Source organism: Aethalodelphis obliquidens, unplaced genomic scaffold (assembly GCF_003676395.1).
Source record: "Aethalodelphis obliquidens isolate GAN/ISIS:26980383/991018 unplaced genomic scaffold, ASM367639v1 scaffold94, whole genome shotgun sequence".
Lineage (NCBI taxonomy): Eukaryota > Metazoa > Chordata > Mammalia > Artiodactyla > Delphinidae > Aethalodelphis > Aethalodelphis obliquidens.
The window spans coordinates 2,413,534-2,433,284 of record NW_020838038.1 but is presented as its reverse complement, the minus strand read 5'-3'; the positions used below and the strand labels follow the sequence as shown (position 1 = coordinate 2,433,284).

The following is a 19,751-nucleotide window of genomic DNA, read 5'->3' as shown; positions in this document are numbered from 1 at the left end:
TTACAGATTACATACAGTCAGTGTGCACTGGAGAAGATGGCAGAATGAATAAAGCCATGATATTATGACTCACAGACATAGGAAACAAACTTATGGTTACCCTAGGGGAAAGGGGGGAGGGATAAATTAGGAGTTTGGGATGAACAGATACACACTACTCTATATAAAATAGATAAACAACAAGGTCCTACTGTAGAGCACAGGGAACTATATTCAATAATAAACTATATTTATTATTATCCTGTAATAAACCATAATGGAAAAGAATTGGAAAAAGAATATATATATATGTATGTATAACTGAATCACTTTGCTGTACACCTGAAACTAACACAACACTGTAAATCAAGTATACTTCAGTAAAAAAAAATTTTTAATAAAAAATAAAATTTAAAAGTTGTGATGTCATAAATCATTAGAGTGATCATCATAAGTTATTCAAGTGATAATCACATTCTTTCACTGCACTTTTGGTGCCTGGTACGTGAGCCACACCCATCTCTCTTCCATTTCTGGATTTCTTAATTTAAGCTGTGGAAATGTGCTCCTTTTCCATCATTTGACAGTCCTTCTCGCTCATATCCTCTCTGACCTCCCTGGGTCCAGTGTTGAGTTGAAGTTTTCATTGCTTATTCTCTGCACACTTTGGCGTTACCTCATGGTTTCCTGACTCGTGTGAGAGAAGTCAGCATCACAAGCGGGCTTTTGCCGAGATGTTTTCTCGTCCTTTCCAGCGCAGAACTCTCCAAACAAAGAGAGGTTATCACATGTGCCCGAGAGCTGCCTGGGAAAAGCAGGAGCTGTAGTTATCAAAGTTGGAACCTTTATGAAATATGCTTTTGTCTCCGTTTTTGTTGCGCTCAATCAGGTCAACAAGTATTGGCTAAGTGTTGAGCGCGGTTTCCTGTGGGATTGTGTAAGACCTTGCAGGACAATAAACGTTTGGGGGGCACTGAGTAATGCAGCCATTTCTGACCCAGCAGCCGGGAAAATGTGAGGCAATTTGCGGCTGCTGGAAGGAGGACAGCTGCGGCTGAGTCCCTACAAGAGCAGAGCGACCTCACCGCCGTGGACCCGGGCAACAGAGCCAGGCAAAATGGTACGTGGAAGGGCAGGTGGCTCTACAGCGTCACGTCCTACAGGAAAATAGGTTCGGATCTGGGTGTTGTAGAGCCTGAAGTTCACAAACTTGGGGGGAGGGGGGTGCTTTAAGAAAAATAGTGCAAAATTATGAAGGTGAAATTGCTGGGGCTCCTCTGGGGGCTTTGGATGGGACCATGTCATTCGGGGGCCTGCTATAGAAGAGTCACTGGAAATTCCCTCCTAGCTCAAGATCTCGTTCAGGGAACCTGTCAGGTTCTGTGTACATCACCATCAGCTTGATCTAGCTTTGTGTCTATTCCTCTGCTGATTTTCTCCATACTATTCTTAAGCCATTGCCCTTTGAGGACTTTTCTTTATTTCCCCTTTATTTACTTTTTTAATTGAAGTGTAGTCGATTTAGAGTGTTGTGTTAGTTTCAGGCGTACAGTAAAGTGAGTCAGTCATACATATATATATATACACATATTTACAAAAATCTATCCTTTTTCAGATTATTTTCCATTATAGGTCCTTCTGTGACTTTTCATATTGGCTTTGTAATTGCTCCCCAAAAGACAAAAAAAATGTTAGTCATGCCTTCTTTTACTTATCTGTGCTTTATAATGGGTTTTTTTTTTTTGCTACGAATATTTATTCTTAGCTTCCTGAAGTCTCCCTAAGTCAGGGGCCTGCGGGTATTCTAGATGGAGGTAGAAAGATGGGAGGGAGGTGAACCACACAGTTGCAGCCACATACATAGAATTTTGAAAGTTCTCGCAGACAATGATGGTTTCATTGGATTAAAAAGGTAGTACAACTGTAATGTGCTCTAGGTCATTGCTTTTCCAACTCCCATGTGCACATAAGTCACCTGGGTATCTCACTAAAATGCAGATTCTGATGCACTAGGGCTGGGGTGGGATCTGAGAGTATGAATTTCAAACAAGCTCCCAGGGTATGCTGATACTGCCTGTCCGTGGGCCACACTTGGAGTAACATCCACGTACTTCTTTGTTAGAAATCGGTGGCACAAATACACAGTCAAACTGATTTTAAGGTAACCAGTCCCAGGATTGCAAGGCCGTAACAGAGCCACGGAGCAGGTACTTGTTGACGAGAGAAGGCGTGAGGTGTCTTCCCCTCCCAGTATCTCCTATCCCCAGGGGGCTGGGGGAAGGAGGGTGAGGACTAAACTTTTATGTTGAGGTCATCTCGTTGTCTCCAGTTTTTACACTTTGCTATGGTCTTTTTAAAAATTTCGCCTACAGAGTGATGAGGGGAAGGGGTGCAGGTTTCTGCAACACCTACTAGGGTGCTAGGCCATAGCATAGAGACAGGCCAGGGATCTGAACCCCCCAAAGCTTGGTGCTTTTGTCCACACCAACCTGTATCCTTAGCAGTGTTACGTGTTAAACTAATTCAGCACGATGTATTAGGACGTGAATTTATCACTTTTTGCTTTTCTTCTAAGGAAGGTGCCCAGAGGGGTGCGCTGGGCAGAGGGGAGGGAGCAGAAGGAAAGAGGCTGCTGAAAAGAAGGAAAGGCCTTAGCAAAGCTCTGTGAGGCACTGAAGATGAGCTTCACACCAAAAGCAAATTTTAGCTCTAACAGGAAAGGCATTGGCATTCTCTGTGCAAAAATGGCTTCCTAAAGTGTGTGCTTTCCATAAATTCATTTTGGAGCAACCAAGGTATGGTGTTTCAAAATGCTGGATTCAAGTGTCAACGTTAAAGGATTTCTGTCCGTATCATGCCGAGATCAACTGTAACTTTCTCTCGCCTGCAAAATGTCCTATGAAACGGGGATTCGTCAGCTTCTGTGCAGCTGGTATTTGTCTTTGGCCAGCATCTTAAGAGTTATATTTTTGAACCACTTTACCTGATTCTGAGTTAAGCTTTCTGTTCCTGTTTAACTTACCATCATATTTTGTTCAGTTATTTAGCAGGAAGATAAGCAGGCCTGACCTTGGGCAAGTATCTGAAGGTCAAGTTTGCCACAGGTCCACCATTTTGGCTTTCGGAGCCCCCATCCCAGTCCGCACTTGGAGCGTCTGCCCTTTCCTTCCCGCCCTCCCCCCTCCACTGCCCTCCCACCACACGTATTATTTTAATATCTTGACACCTACCAAAATCTTAGGTAAATGATACGTAAAGTAAGGGAGGATAACCAAATCAAATAAAGGGGTACGGAATTGCTACCCTCATCTCTCAATTCCAAAAAATAAAACTTTAAAGCCACCATCCTGAGCCAGCCAGGGAATATACATTTTAATTGAGGGAGCTATCCAGTGGCCCCCATTAACTATACATACCTTTCTCCCTTCCTGTCCTGACACCTGCGCCCCTTTTGCACCACTTAGAATTTATTCCAACTTCTGAGATTGGATGTTCTTACCTGTTTTCAAAACGTGGGCTAGAGTTTTGCTATTTAACACTGCTTGAGAGGTTCCTGCTGAAAGAAGGAACCTCTAAAGGTTCCTTATTTATAGGTCACGTCTTTCTGATATTTCCAGTAAAACCTCCCTTGCGTGTACCTGGTCAGGCTCAAATTTATGCCTAGTTCTACCAGACCACAGGCTTTAGCAAGGCTGTCATACATTTAGCTGAACACATAGATCTCTTTTAGTGTATTTATTGCCATGATGGTGTGGGCAAGTGTCCCAGGCAGGACACCAGTGATCTGGCTCCGTGGGCTGTGTCTCTCGAGTCACGGTGTCGTGATTCTGGCTAAGTCACCTAGGCCGCCAGGGCTCAGTGTTGCCTCTATAAAATGACTTCTAGGGTTCCTACCACCTTTGATACCCTGTGGCTGCCTTCCTACATTTAGGTTAGAGCCTTCTCTGATTAGGAGCGTTACACAGCTGGCATATCCCTCTCTAACATCTGCGTTGTGGTCAAGAATATGGGCTGGGCACTGACACAGAAAACAAACTTATGCTTACCAAAGGGGAAAGGGCAGGGAGGGATACACTAGGAGTTTGGGATTAACAGATACACACCACTACATATAAAATAGATCAACGAGGACCTACTGTATAGCACAGGGAACTCTACTCAATATTCTGTAATAACCTATATGGGAAAAGAATCTGAAAAAGAATAGATATATATATATATATCTGAATCACTGTGCTCTACACCTGAAACTAACACAATATTGTAAATCAACTATACTTCAATAAAAAAGAATGGATAAGCAACAAGGATATATTGTACAGCACAGGGAAATAGAGCCATTGTTTTCTAATAACTTTAAAAGGAATGTAATCTAAAAAAATATTGAATCAGTATGCTGTACACCTGAAACTAATATTTTAAATCAACTATACTTCAATTAAAATTTTTTTTTATATTTCTCCAACATAAAATAAAATGAATATGGGCTATGGAGTTAGACTGCCTGGATTCAGACCCCAGCTCCTGCGCACTTGCAGTGTGGCCTGGTCGGTTTACTTATCTGTGACAGCGTCATCAGCTATAAGCAGGGAATGATGCTGCAACCTACCCCGTAGGGGGGCTTTGTTACAACTTACGCCACAGGATGGGGCTGTTTACGGCCTACCCCATAGGGCCGTTGTGACCAGTAAACAAATGCATCTTTAATTTTAAGGTTCTTTAAACAGCTCCTGGCACTTCGTGAGCCCTCCTTAAATGTTAGCCAGGATTATCATCACCGCGATCACTCACATCCTTCAAGGTCCAATCTGAATGCCCTCTCTTCCATAATATCTTTCTCAATTATCTTAAGAAAAATAATAAGTTTTCCTTCCTCGGGCCTTTTGTAGCAAAGAGTAAGGACTCCTCTCTAACTTGAGTTGTTTCTCTCCACCTTTTTCTCTTTTAATCATAAATAACTTGTGGGTACCCATAGCGTGCCCAGTATTTTCACATGAAGTTCCTCATTTAAGTCACAGAAAGTGAAAGAGCTGTTACCCGTTTCATTTCACAGGTGAGAAAACTAACATTTACAGCACGGAAGGGGCTTGGTCAGGGTGACACAGTGCACGAGTGACAGTCCTGTCACCTCTTGGAAGGCTTCTGAGTCTACCAGCCCACAGCAAGCTTGCATATCCCTGAGCTACTGAAACTCTCTCTCAAACCCGTTCATTGTCACTCAAGCACACTGTAGGCTCAACATCAAGTGTGCTGCATAGATGTGCAGGCTTGAACTCCTTACTCTCATGATATCGTTTACTTAGAAATGCTAAGTAACCATAATGATTCCAAGTCTGGTTAATTCAGCATGCACCTTTTATGTTTAAAACTTACACAGTGGTTGCTGACTTCCTTATAGAAAATACTGTACTGATTTCTGACAGGTTTTTTTTTTTTTGGCCTCCCCTGCACTTTAATCTTTCTAGTTTCATGTGTTTATGGAAATAGGCAGCCTGAGCTATTTGGTAAGCAAATTGATGTGTCTATTCTATGTAGGTAGTGATATATGAGTGTCCAGCCAAATTGCACCAGCTTCTCTATGGAAATAGATTTCTGGTTTCTAGCTTTAGGATCAAATTTTATTTTGTTTAGTTTAAAAAAAAAAAAAACCTTCCCAACTGAATTTCCCTTAAATGTGGGTAGGCAGAGCCGAGTCTGCTAGTCGCTGGACAGGCGGTTGAGTGAACAGTGGCCCTGAAGCCCTGTTGACTTACTGTCCTAATACGAGGCGAGAGACGTTCCATTTCTAAAAATTAGTCCTCACCATAGAAATGCCTTCAGTTTAGAATCGAGGCTACTCTAGGAGAAGAGGGAAGTACAAGGAAGGGATAGAAGCAAATAGAAGGAGAAAGGCAGGTCCAAACTTGATCAGGAACCAAGTATTGTCTCAGAAGAAACTGATCGGAGGTGAAAGAAGTGTGAGTCATCAAAACAGGGTTCTTTAACTTTGTTAAGATGCTCTGGAATCCAGCTCAGGGAGTGGAACTTTGAAGGACTTCAGAGGCAGGTGGCTCCAGGTGTGTGTGACATGAGAACCATAGATTACAGACACGTATGCACAGCATGTGAACTCATTTTTGTGAAAATAAACACCTGCATGTGTAATTTGAAAAAAATCTAAAGCTATGTTCACCAAAAAGTTAAGTTTTCTTTTGCTTGTCTGTAGTTCTTGCTTTTGTCGAATAAACATATATCACATATGATTTTAAAGATGAAAGCCAAAAACTTCACAAAGGGCAGGATTTGGAATAAACATTTTTGTTAAAATTTGACAAATTATATTTCATTAGATGCAACGACGTGTATAAACTCTTGGAGATTTATTAGAAAATGTTCTTGAGGACTTGGTACCTTCCTTTCTACTCGATGTCCTTCTTCCCTTCAATATACAGAAGCGACTTTGTGAATTTCATTTGTCAGTGGTTTCAGTGGTTCATCATATTCATTTTTTAGATAAAATTCCCCAAGAAACCATTCTTCATGCGATGAATGTGCAAGTTCTATAAACAGAGAAGCAGGTGTATCATCATGTAGTACGAGAAGGGCTGTGCTCTACCTTGGACATTGGGATTTGCATTTTTAAAACAGTGCTCTTAATGTTACAAATTGATTCAGCGTCTGAAAACAAGTGTTGAAAAGCTAACTTTGTATTCAACTAACCAGATCTATTTAACTACCACTCTGCTTTGAGGAGGAATGTTTTAGCTGTGGATGTAAAAGACATTTGACAAGAGTTTTCACGGTGTTCTCTGTCTGCTTTGTTAGTTAATTTTTTTCATGGAGAAATTTAAAAGGCAGAAAGTTCCCTACACCTCTGCCCAGTGTGATATGGCTCCTCCAAAGGGAACTTTAACTCACAAAAAGTAGACATTCCAGAGTTTCAGTAAGTCTTCAAGCAAATTCTCTTCCGGCCATAGACTACGGGTGTAGAAAATAATCTTATCTGAACAGGCGTGTGCGCAGAGGTTACCACGGAGGCAAAGGTGAAGGGAGGCGTGCTCCCTGCCTTCCCAGGGCTGGTTGGGTTGACGGTGCCCTGATCTCTGCCTCATCTTTGAGTCCAGGACAAAGAAACCAGTGGCCATGGAGAATAGCACTCACTGGGCTCAAAAGGAAACCCATTCTACTTTCACAAAAGAACTATACTTTATTTCCAGGTAAAACAATATTCAAAGCAAAAAGTGGCCAAGTCTTTATTATATTCAATGGCTAAGATTTCTACTGCTTCTGCCTAGGAGATGAACAATGCCCTTGGAGAACATGTAGATATGTTCTGACTGTGTAGATAAATAATAAAAGCTGATTTGCTTGATTCCCATCTTTAGAGTGGTGTAGCCTATGTCAGGAGGGAAGCTGGCTGGGCCTGACCATGGTTTATTCAACGCCAAGCAGAGTTTCTTAGTCTCCCTTTCTTCCACTCCTACCATAGTGGGCCCATCATACTCTGCGGCCATGCCCCTTAGTGCCTGTGTGGCTGCTTCCTGATCAGGTGATAGATAGGATGCAAATACCTTCTTTTTAATGCATGACCCTGGCATAGCCAGAGGGAAAATGAGTGCGGTGTCTCAGAGCAGTGACTTTTTGCCTAGAGCTTGAGAGTGAAAGACCTACAAGCACACTTCTTCAGCTCTGTGGAAATTAAGGTGAGTAAAGTTAATTGCCTTCAGATTATCAATAAACAAAGAAAGATAGTAATGATTGGGCATCTGACTGCTAATAAGCACGTGATTTCACAAAGCAAAGAACATAAGGAGGTTGGTCTCTTGTGGCCGACTGCTCAGCATTGCTTTTCATTACTAGACCTGATACCAGACAGAGGGTTGAAGCAACGGTCTTAGTAGAACCAGAAAATGAATGCATTTATTTTCCAGAAATACCTTAACTTTTAATGTTTTATGCAGTTTTGGAAGAAAAAGCAAGAGTGTTTTTAGTTTATGAAGCACCAATTCTTTCAGTTCTTTTAAATCTCTTTTGACAGCTTTTGAAAATGTTTTATGCTCAGAAACAGTGAAAATTATACCCAAGTCCTTTATGCTAAAGATCTGATCATGTTCAGGGACTGTGGTGTCATTTACAACAATATCAGAGTCTCACAGTGGTTTGGATAATTTGATCCAACAATGGGCCACATTAGTGGAGAGAAATTTCAGCTGATCAGTTACTTCAGACACGATGAACTGTCTGGAGTTCAGATTGTTTAAAGTTGGGTGATATTCAATTCAATTCAACAGATGTCCCTAGAATGTTTAAGGAAAAAGGAGAATTTTGACATGGTGGTCTGGAAGGTAGTGTGAAGATGGTGAATTTATGATCCAAAGTGGGAGATGAGTACAATGCATAAAATGCTATAAAAATATCAACGTATTTAAACACGTCAAAGCCAAGGCAGTAGGAAAAAAGTGCAGGAATGTGTGTGTTTAAGAGCCTGCTTCAGGGCTTCCCTGGTGACGCAGTGCTTGGGAGTCCACCTGCCGATGCAGGGGACACGGGTTCGTGTCCCAGTCCGGGAAGATCCCATATGCCGCGGAGCGGCTGGGCCCGTGAGCCATGGCTGCTGAGCCTGCGCATCCGGAGCCTGTGCTCCGCAACGGGAGAGGCCACAACAGTGAGAGGCCCGCGTACCACAAAAAAAAAAAAAAAAAAAAAAAAGAGCCTGCTTCATTGCATTTTCCTCTGTACTGTTAAATCTAATAAAAAAAACTATTTGTATTATCCGTTAATGAGAAATAGTTGAATAAAAATTATGAAAGCTAAAAGACAACCTAGCTAGATGCTGCCAACATTCATTCTAATCATTTTATTTTATTTAGGACGACAATATGAACACAGAATCCATTCTAGAAGAACTCCTTCTCAAAAGGTCACAGCAAAAGAAGAAAATGTCACCCAATAATTACAAAGAGCGGCTTTTTGTTTTGACCAAAACAAACCTCTCCTACTATGAATATGACAAAATGGTGAGACCCTATTTATTTCATTGTTTTTAATGCTACTTATTTTTCTCAAGTCTCCACAAAGTGCTTACTATAAGGAAACATCAGGTTTCTTAGCAAACACAGTAAAAATCAACTTGTACTCATCACATTGTCTTTTCTTAGCCAAGTTATAATTAATTCAAGATAAAGCATTTTCAAACATTGCTTAACTTTACTAAGGCAAATTGTAACTTTAGAACAGTGGTTCTCAACTGAGGGTGATTTTGCCCTCCAAAGGATACTTGGCAATGGCTGGGGACATTTTTGGTCGTCATCACTGCGGGAGGGGGGCAGTTTGCTACTGGCATCGAGTGGGTGGAGGCCAGGAATGCAGCTAAACATCCTACAGTGCCCAGGCTGGCTCCACCACAAAGAATCATCTGGCCCCGAATAGTGCTGAAGGTGAGAAACCCTGTCTTAACAAATGCTGAAAGTAAGACTATTTCTGTGCAGCTGAGAATTCTATCACAGTAGAAATACTGAAATACTGTCATAAAATTGAAACAAGATGAAGATGCTTAATTTTCCTGAATAGATTAACCATATGGCAGGTGATCTGAAATGTGTTTCAAGATTAACAAAAAAAATTAAGTGCTGCTTGAAGACTTGCTCTTGGAGGAGTTTATGTCCACACTCGAAAAATATATTCTCTCATCATTAGACTTTGACTATTATGGAATAATTGGAGTGATTCTCACGTGCCCATCTCATCTCCCAATCTCCCTCCTAAGTGTAACGTTAACTTGATTCTGTTCTTTGTGCACCACTGTATATCACGTGAGGCATCTTATATTTTCCTTTTAATTCAGAAAAGAGGCAGCAGAAAAGGATCAATTGAGATTAAGAAAATCAGATGTGTGGAGAAAGTAAATCTTGAGGAGCAGACCCCCGTGGAGAGACAGTACCCATTTCAGGTAAGGGGAGGGATAACATTCCATCGGATGGATGACTCTCCTTTTAATATTTGCTATTATGAACTCAGTATTGGGGGGGATAAAGATGTTGCTAAACGATTCATTAAGACGATGGCAGGTGCTTATATCTGTGTAACCATAGAGAGCATTCTCAACCTCTCTCTGAATCTGGAACATCCCCAGATGGGATTGGGGCCGTTTGCTAAAATTCTATCCACCAACCTGCCTTCCCTGGTGGGAGAGAAAGATAGATGAGTGTGTAGGCCTTAGTGGTCTGACTTGCCTTGGGGTCTGATGATCTCTTTCATCAAACATTGCGCAGCATTTCCAATATGCTACAAGGTACTAGGCACACTACCCCTGTCCCCAAGGCATTTACAGAGCATTATGATGCAGGGAGGTGAGTGTTAAGACGAAGGCGGCAGCGTAGCCATGGTGTCCCAGAACGGAGAAGCTGCACTTCTCACTCCCAGAGGTCAGGGAGGTTTCCTGTTGGAGGTGACACTCAGGTCGGTAAGGACAATGGGAGTTTAGCCCAGCAAAAACAGGAAGGGCAGCGAAACCAAAGAAACAGCAGATGTCATGACCTTGGTAGGTGAAACAGTGTGGCATGTTTGGAGAAATCCGGGTGGTGCTCAGAATTAAGGAGCCCCATGAAAGAGTGAGAGACGAGCCTGGAGAGGTAGCCAGGGCCATATCACAAATGGCTTTGCATAGCACGCTAAGGAGTTTGAATTTTACCCTGAAGTATTTCAAACACTGGTCTCCTACGGAGAGGGTGCCTACAGTACCCCATGGAAGTGACTCGATCTAACACCTGCCCCACTTTTATTATATCAAGAAAACTTATCTTTCTGCTCTAGAGACAGACAGACTGTTCTTCCAATGGTCAGACTACCCTGTGCTACTATGAGGGAACAGTGGCCAAAAAATGAAATAAAATAAAATAATCCAGTCAGTGAACAGTCCATAGTTCCCACTTAAAAAAAAAGAACATTGCCCAATTGGGAAAAACCGGAGGATAGTGTGCTCATGGAAGATGCTTCAAATGAGTATCACCATGGCATGGAATACTCAAAAGAACATGAGCTTTGGAACGCCAGAGCTCCCAGCCCCATTGCTTATATTTGCATACCCATAGACAACCTTCTCAACCTCTCTCTGAGTTTGTTTCTTCATTTGCAAAGTGGGCATAATCATATATTTTTATAGACTTGAAAGGGAATTAAAATGTTAAATTATCTAGGAAAGAGCCCAGAAACTAGTTGGTATTTAATAAATGGTCTGTATTGTTTACCCACAAAAGCTGAATAAACTAGAGAAGGATCTGGGCAAGACACTGGAATGTTCAAACATTTCACCAAGTATCATAAGGAATAGAAAATGACTTATACTGGGGATTCCCAGGGTGGGACATGACCCAAGGGAGTAAAGTAACAGGGAGACATATTTTCACTCAATATAAGCATGAACCATAAAATGATCAGAATGAAAGGAAATTGGCAAGGATGGCATAGCAAAAGTAAAGGACATTCTATCCCTGAACATATTTTCAAGGATAGAGCAGATAAACATTTTCCAGTGGGCTATAAATACAGTCATGCACTGGGTTGGTGGATAGACCAGAACACTTCTAAGACACCTGTAATGTCTAACATTTTATACTTTTATAATTCTCCATGGTCCAGGGCATTCCTGCTGAGGCCTCAATGTTCACTGCTGTCAGATGCATCATTGCTGTGATTTTCCAAAGCGTAGAGGTGTCTGGGATAATATAAACTGAGGGGTGGAGGATAAAAATAACTAGATTTAAAAAATCTAATTCCAGAGCTAATGTGTATTATATAGGCAAACTCAGTGTTTCTCTTGGATAACAAAAATTTGTAGTTGTACCAGAGTGAACTATAACACAAGTATATCTAAATGCACCAAACCTTTTCCTTTCCAGATTGTCTATAAAGATGGGCTTCTCTATGTGTATGCATCAAATGAAGAGAGCCGAAGTCAGTGGTTGAAAGCATTACAAAAAGGTAATTTTTTTAAAATGTCATCAAAGGGAGTCTCTGACTGAGCTCTTTTGAGGCTTAGTGGAGGAAAGATATGGCAATAAAAGGGCCTAGCACCAATAGAGAAATCTGTTGATTTTCCTGCCAACCTCAGAGAATGTGCTGCACTCATCCTTGTTTTGCATTCGCTTTGTTACCTAGAGGAAGCCTGGGCATCGTGTTCCCTTTCCTGCCCAGCACACACCTGGCTATTGTGCCTTCCCCACAGCTAGGAGGAAGCCAGACCACCTGCTCTCCACCCACTGTGCTTGCCTTTATCAGAGCAAAGTCTAGATCCTCATGGGGCTCTCTCTTGGGTCCCGTAGCTACTGTACTTTGGGTATTTACAGAAAATTATGTCTAATACTTACTAATACTTATCATTTGCCAGCTACTGTGTCAAGTAGTTGGAAACATTTTCTTAGGTAATCCTCTCGACAACTCCACGGCAAGGGGTAATAATACTATTCTCCATTTTTCAGATAAGTGAAATTACACAGACATGGCAAACGTCACATACCTAATTATGGAGAACACATAATTCAATTACCCAAACCCAACTTTTAAACAGTACAGTATAAATGCCAGGCAAAACTGGGAATTTCATGAAACATTTATTTAGTGATTCTTAGGCTGCCCTGGTAACAACCTTTGACAGAAGAGAGAAAATTATTACTAATTTGGCACTATGATGTTTCTCCCTATGATATTTTTATTTTAAAGGTGGGTAATGGTATGAGGACAATATTTAACTCAAACGAGTGACTCTGTTGGTGGAATTTCAGATATTAAGCTCCCAGATGGGGGAAGATTTTACTTCATTTAAGTTTTAGATTCGGGCTCTTCTCACTACCCTTCAAATTACACCACTTAGACAACCACCTCCTCTACTTCAATGCAAATACATCCTTTTTCACTCATAGGGCTTAGTTTTCCCTTTGTATGAAAGGGTTTAGCAACCTATTCTGTAGGAGAATCAAGTGGTCCAGGTAAGAGAAAAGCCTCCCTCTACCGGCCGTCAGCTTGTTGACGTAAGAAGGGCATCCTTCTTAGAGTCACACAAATCTGCGAACAAGTGCTGCTTTGCTGTGTCATCTATAAAGCCATCTAACGTCTCTGGGTCTCAGTTTCCTGACCTGTAAAATGGGAGATTAGATTTCTTTATTCCTAGAGCATTCACGAGCCAGCAATGAATGACTCATAAATACATTAAAGAGTCCGACACACAAACGTGAACCACTGTGTTATAGCGGGGCCTCCGGGAGGAGCTCTAAGATGCTGCTTCCCATTCAGTCTCCTTTGGGGGGATTTGCCAGGGGCAGTTGCTATGGAGACACCCCCTGTGTGCAGCTATTTGTCACGCACTAGGGTTCTGTGTGGGTCTTTCTGGAACTATATATGGTAGGCAGGTTTGGGTAGGCCCTGGGCAGCTCATGTAAAGGCTTATAGAACATAAAAGGAAAGCAGAGAGAGAAGCAGAAGTGAACCTCTTAGCCCCTCATAAGCTGCAGAGAGACCCTATCACTAAGGCTGCCATATGCATAGTAAGCCATTTGTATCATTTAATAATGCTTTGGGATGCAGGTAAAAAGACACCAAACAGTTGCTGAAACAGATACATGTTTGTTCCTCTTCCATGGCCAGAGGTAACCTAGGGCTGGTGCAGCAGCTCAATGAAGTCAGTAGGAACCCTGGCTCCTTCTAGATTCTGCTCTGCCACCCTTAAGAGGTTCCCAGAAAGGCTCTGCGCTTTCCCAGAAGCCCCTCTGCAAACTTTTGCTCGTGTCTCGTTGGCCAGAACTGTGTCTCATGGCCATCTCTGTGTGCAAAGGAAGCTGGAACACAGGATCTGGCTTTTCCAGCCTCTGTGCTGGAAGACAGCAAGAGAGAAGGCGAGTGAGATCAGCTACCATGGCTCTGAATTCAGCTGACCCGATGTGAATAAACTGTATCCTTCTTTCCAAAAATCAAAACTGTAGGGGGTTTGGCAGGGAAGCTGGCATCTGGGCATTGGAATACAGTAGAAAAAGCCTGGGCCCGAGTCTCAAATACGCTATTGACTAGATTTGTGAACTTGAGCAAGTTGTCTCTGCACCTCAGTTTACTTGACTCTGTAAGAGTCATGATAACAGTAATAGCTCTCCCCAAGGTTGTTGAGTAGGTTCAATGAGATAGTGTGAGGGAAAATATGCAAATGTAAAGTCCTATACACATAATCAATATGTGAGTTCCTCTTATTGTCATTATTAGATGGTGGGAGTGTTGCAATGTGGACTTTTGGACTTGGCTGGAAAACAATTAGTTCCCCAGGAAACCAAATCCATGTAATAGAAAATAATAGGAATCCTGGTACATGGAGACCAGGAGCTTATAGAGCAGGAAGGCAAGAAATGTGCCCAAGGAACTGCAATGGCCATTTGGGACCAAGGTCAGAAACTAGTGTTTTGTAATCTTTACTTCTTTTGCTTTTTGTGACTTTTGTAATAATTTCCCATTAATACTTGGTAAAGTTTTTTTATGCCAGAATTTTCAGCTAAGCTGAGCTGGGTTAAACTAAGGGAATGATATCATTAAAGCCCACTGTTCACTGAGCACCTGCTCTGAGCCAAACACTGTGCTGGATGCTTTACACACATTGGCTCATCTCCTCCCAAGGACCCAGCAAAGTAGATATTATTATCCCCAAACACTTCCTTGAGTCACGGTTGTAAAGAAGGGGGTTTTTTGGTTTGTTTTTTTGGTTTTTGTTTTGTTCTGTTTTTTACTTTATATTAAAGTTTATTACTCCATTTGGAAAATCTACTGTACAGGGACAAACCCATTGGATTAAGCAGAGTTTTGCCAAAAGCAAAAGACTATCAACTCTTTGGAACATTCCTGATTCCAGCCCAGAGTCGGGCCACAGGACTTTGATCCCAGGAGTTCTCCTGGGATCAAAATAAGGAATCCTCAAGATGAATACAAAATCAAGAAGGAAAGAGTTTAAGTCACAGGGAGAACCAGCCCTCCCTACCCGGAGAATCTTCTTGAACTGTTCTCTACTAAGACCTTGTAGGCTTCTATGCTGCATTTCGAGAGAGGTGAATTTGTTGTAGACACAGTATTATACTCCAATATTAGAATTTCGTTTCTTTGGATTCAACATTGCCCTAGTCCCATGGTTTTTTTAAATATGCACATATTTCTAGAAAAGTAGCCCCATAAACCGTTTATTCCTTAGTGGAAACAGGTCAAAAGTCACGGAAGACCAAGAAGGGATGAGGAACTGTTCTAGCTCAGGAAGAACTAGATAACTAAATGCCATGTGTGTTTCTAGATTGGATCCTCGATCAGAAAAAGTGAATGATTACAAAGGGTATTATTGGAATAACTGGAAAAGTTTTGAATACAAAATATATATTAAGTAATAGTAGGGTATCAGTGTTAAATTTCTTGAATTTGATAATTGTATTACGGTTATGTAAGGAAATGTCCTTGTTAACAGAAGTTACACGCTCAAGTAGTGATGGATGACATTATTTAGGTCATGATATCTGTGACTTACTCTCAAATGGTTAAGCAAAATACAATAATGATAAAAAATTTTAATAATAATGTGTATGTACAGAGAGAAAATGAGATGAAACAAACAAACAGTTAAAAGCTGGTGACTGTGTGAAGGGTATATGGACATTCACTGCACTATTCTTGCAACTTTTCTGCGCATTTGAAATGTTTCAAAATAAAAAGCAGAAGCAGGGGGGAGTATATGTATATTGGAAACTTCTTTTCTTCTTGCTAAGATTTAGTCCTACTCTAAAATCCTAACACCAAGCTGATGCATATATGTAGTTTCTAGCAGTATTTTTTAAAGACTGATAGAAGTTATTGTGTTGTTCTTACTAAAACATGATTAGACTTTTCTTTTTGGCTTTGTAACTTCTGAGGGAAAGACTTATATCCTTTGGGAACCATTTGCCCTTAGGCTGGTTGCTAGCAAAATGAGGTTTTCATTGTTTTCTGATAACAGCACTTACTGAATGTGTTTCTTCTCTTGGGCCAACGTTTACTCATGCTGTGCTTTCTTCCTGCCTGCTCCCCAGAGATAAGGGGCAACCCCCATCTGCTGATCAAGTACCACAGTGGGTTCTTCGCCTACGGGAAGTTCCTGTGCTGCCAGCAGAGCTGCAAAGCGGCCCCAGGATGTACTCTCTGGGAAGCATGTAATGTGACCCCTCTGTTGGGCTGGACCCTGGGTGGAGGATGCCCTTTAGGCAAACCTGGCAAATGCCAGAAGAGCTCGCCAGTTCAGGAAAACAAGATGTGCCACATTGGTCAGCATCATGAATATCCAGCTTCGAACATGATATCTAGCAAATGAAATCTAATTCCAGGGTCAACTGAGTCATGTTCCTTAAAATAATAACAATATGAACATCTGCCATTCATTCATGTCATGAGAAATATTTTTAAACGGAAATCATAAATCAAGCAAGGAGCTGTTTATTTCCTCCCAAAATTCTTCCTGGTTGAAGATAAACTCCAGATGGGTAGAACGTGGTGAACATATCACCATGGTGCACAAACTAACATCATAAACTTAAAACACCAACATTCTTTTCAAAAATATGTCCAAGGATAAAATTTAAGTAACACTTTTAATCACCATATATACCAAAATGATGGATGGCCAAGTTTTCAAAGATATATTTAACGTGGTTTGCCATTCTGTACATGTTTGCTGATTTCTTAATAACATCACAGAAAGTAGTGTAGGGTTTGCTTTACGTGCAATCGGATTCTACCCAGAGTTTTATTCCCAGGGAAATCTGCCTGACACTTTATCCAGGGACAGAAAGCCCACTGAGTGGCTTTGAAGGGCTAACGGAGGGAAAGAATTATGCTGGTTTTTGCTTGTGCCCTACGGGGTCCTACTGTATCACCAGGATACTTACATGAAGCAGTCATATACTTTAGAAGTTTATCATTGTTTAACAACATGAAGTTGTTGATAAGTAAGAAGGAGAACTTATTTTGGTAACAGTTTTACCAGCCTGGACAAACTATGCTTGGACTATAATGACTTTAAAGAATTAAATGAGATCAGCTGCATGATAACAACTTCAAGAACTGTAAAACAAGGATGTGAAATATTATTCAAATTCACCCTACAATAGTATTGACCCCCGACAATCGTGTTAATGTTACTATGGGTAATTTTACAACAAAATCAGTGACTAGGGCTTCCCTGGTGGCGCAGTGGTTGAGAGTCCGCCTGCCGATGCAGGGGACACGGGTTCGTGCCCCGGTCCGGGAAGACCCCACATGCCGCGGAGCGGCTAGGCCCGTGAGCCATGGCCGCTGAGCCTGCACGTCCAGAGCCTGTGCTCTGCAACGGGAGAGGCCTCAACAGTGAGAGGCCCGCATACCACACACACACACACAAAAATCAGTGACTAAATATTCATTGTATTTCCCATCTCAATTAAACTATACAATGAATATTTATTCATCTTAATTAGATCCCATTGCCCTTTATACTCATGAATTGTAATGATTTAATGAACTATACAGAACGGACTGTGCATGGATCTTCCCTCCAGTGTGAAGGGCCAGAGAGTAATGTCTCCTTACAGCATTAATCATTTACCCCAATGATTCTGTCTATGGTCAGCATTATTACTCAGCAGGCCAGATTCCAGCTCTGACTCTGCCCTAACTCCCTGGTAAAGAGCAGGAAAACAGGCCAGAGAGAGCACTACCTTGGGATTATCCTCCTGGGCCCTGTCTGGGTGGCACCTGCCATGTGTCCTGAGTGCCAAAGGCTCTCTGCCGGCCTCTGAAGAAAACTACAGAACGTAGTAGAGGTGTCATGGCTTGCAGACAGCTGTGATACTGTCTGTCTGCCTAAGTGTCACTTCTTCCCTCGGCCTCCTCCTCTGCTGAGCTACAAGGCAGCCCGCAGGCACATCTACTAGGAAGGGAACAGTTGGGCATCTTTGCTTCCTTCTGTTTCCAAAATGCCATGGACCATCCTCTGTCCAAGGTATATATGGCCTATAAATAAGCTGACCATACACCCCAATTTGCTTGGGACAGTCCATCCTGCAGCTGGGGACCTGGCATAATTATTAAAAGCCTACCCATCACTGTCAGAAAGGTTCCAGCTGAGTCAATACACCATATGGTGACCCCACTTATAAGACATACAATGGCTTCACCCTCACAACCTGGATGTCTATCTACATGTGTGAGTAGAAAGAAAAACCAGCAAGTGTCCTACCAACGGGGTGGTGGGGGGAAGCATAGGATAAGTTTGTTCACTTATGAATCAGCTATTTCTATGCATCTTGTATGAGCTGATCAAAGAGGAATCAGACATGGATTCTGAATCCTAGGCTCGTAGATACTACCCAATGAGATTAGATATCTGTTACTCAGAGACGAGGTAGAAATGTGGCATAAAGTAACAGTTTATAGAATTTAGAGGACCTTGAATTTCTTATCCACTTGGAAAGATACTGATAATCAATGGTGAAGTGGTATCTGAGTTGGGTATTATACAGGAAAGCAACAGAATCACTCCAGATGTTCTAAGTTCATGTAATCTGGAGTATTGCTCACACAATCTAGTTCACTCTTTTGATTCATAACATTGGGCGTTTTGCTTTGTTTTATTTAAAGTTTTTTCTGCTATTACTTGGTTTTACTCTTCAGATGCTGATCTGCACATTGAACCCAAAGAAGAAAAACACAGAGTTCCCATCTTCCCAGACAGAGTGGTAAGTCAACATTTCCATTTTTTTCATAGTCAAGATATATTAAATAAACCAAGAGTTGCCAAATTCAAGACTGGAATACATGGGCTTCATTCAGAATGCCCAGCAAAGAGAGAGAAGACGTGACCTATCGCCAACAGCCATGGCAGTAGCAAATAATAAATTCAAACAAAGAACCATTTTATGTTTTTTTGCATTTAACGACTGGGCCTTTTTCTAACCTGTAAACGCAAAAAATGATGTATGTGGGAGAAGCCCTTAAGATGGCATCGCATATAACAGGCAGCTATATTGGCTGACATTCCTCCCCCACCACCAGCATGGCTAAGTCTGCCTCGTGTACGTATCCTGGCAAAGGAATGGGACCCCATAGGGCACAAGCAGAATATAATTCTTTCCCTCCATTATCCCTTCAGAGCCACTTGGTGGGCTTTCTTCTCTGTCCCTGAGGTATGTCATTACCTCAGATGACATAAAATTTCCCAATTACTAGTAGTCATGAGAACAGCCTCTAAAGTGATCCATCCAATGTTATAATCCCATGACTCGAAACGTCATTTCAAGTTAAAACATCCCCCCCTTCCCTTAGCTCAAGTCTGCATTCAGAGGGCAGCCTGCTTTGGGGGAGAGGTCAGGGAGAGGCTGACCTGGGGGAGAGGTCAGGGAGAGGCTGAGATTTCTGACGCTTTCAGGATTGAGGCCCAGGAAGAGAGGGTATAATGAAAAAGAGACAGTCATACGTGGCCACTCCCATCATGATTTGGTAGTGGTGGCTTCTGGGTGAGACAGTTTTCCAATGCTGATTCTTTATCATACAGGACACTTTCGTGGATTTCCCCCTGGGGTGGAGTTTTACGACAGAGCAAATGTCTTGACCCTTAGCTCTTCCGGTTTCTAGCCCTCAAACTTTCTACTGGGTCCATTCACTCATCTAGGGCAGAGTTCCTTTCAAGGTGGCTCCCAGCCAACCCTCACTCAAGGGTGGAGTTGGCCTGCAGGAAAACAAACAAAACCTTGATTGCTCTGCTTAGTGAAACTGTA

General features: G+C 41.9%; 1 protein-coding gene across 3 annotated transcripts in view; it reads left to right on the top strand.

Moving 5' to 3' along the window:
* The first annotated feature begins 871 nt into the window (after positions 1 to 871).
* BMX (BMX non-receptor tyrosine kinase) overlaps positions 872 to 19,751 on the top strand; it is a 49,752-nt gene continuing 30,872 nt past the window's right edge. The window contains exons 1-7 of one of the 3 annotated variants that reach the window (XM_027095751.1): positions 872 to 1,099; positions 7,608 to 7,661; positions 8,829 to 8,975; positions 9,803 to 9,907; positions 11,856 to 11,937; positions 16,035 to 16,154; positions 18,649 to 18,713. In XM_027095751.1, coding sequence (XP_026951552.1) covers positions 1,097 to 1,099; positions 7,608 to 7,661; positions 8,829 to 8,975; positions 9,803 to 9,907; positions 11,856 to 11,937; positions 16,035 to 16,154; positions 18,649 to 18,713 — 576 coding nt within the window. In that variant the 5' untranslated portion in view covers positions 872 to 1,096. The remainder of the gene's footprint in view (positions 1,100 to 7,607; positions 7,662 to 8,828; positions 8,976 to 9,802; positions 9,908 to 11,855; positions 11,938 to 16,034; positions 16,155 to 18,648; positions 18,714 to 19,751) is intronic. The other 2 variants (XM_027095750.1, XM_027095752.1) reach the window with 2 other exon arrangements.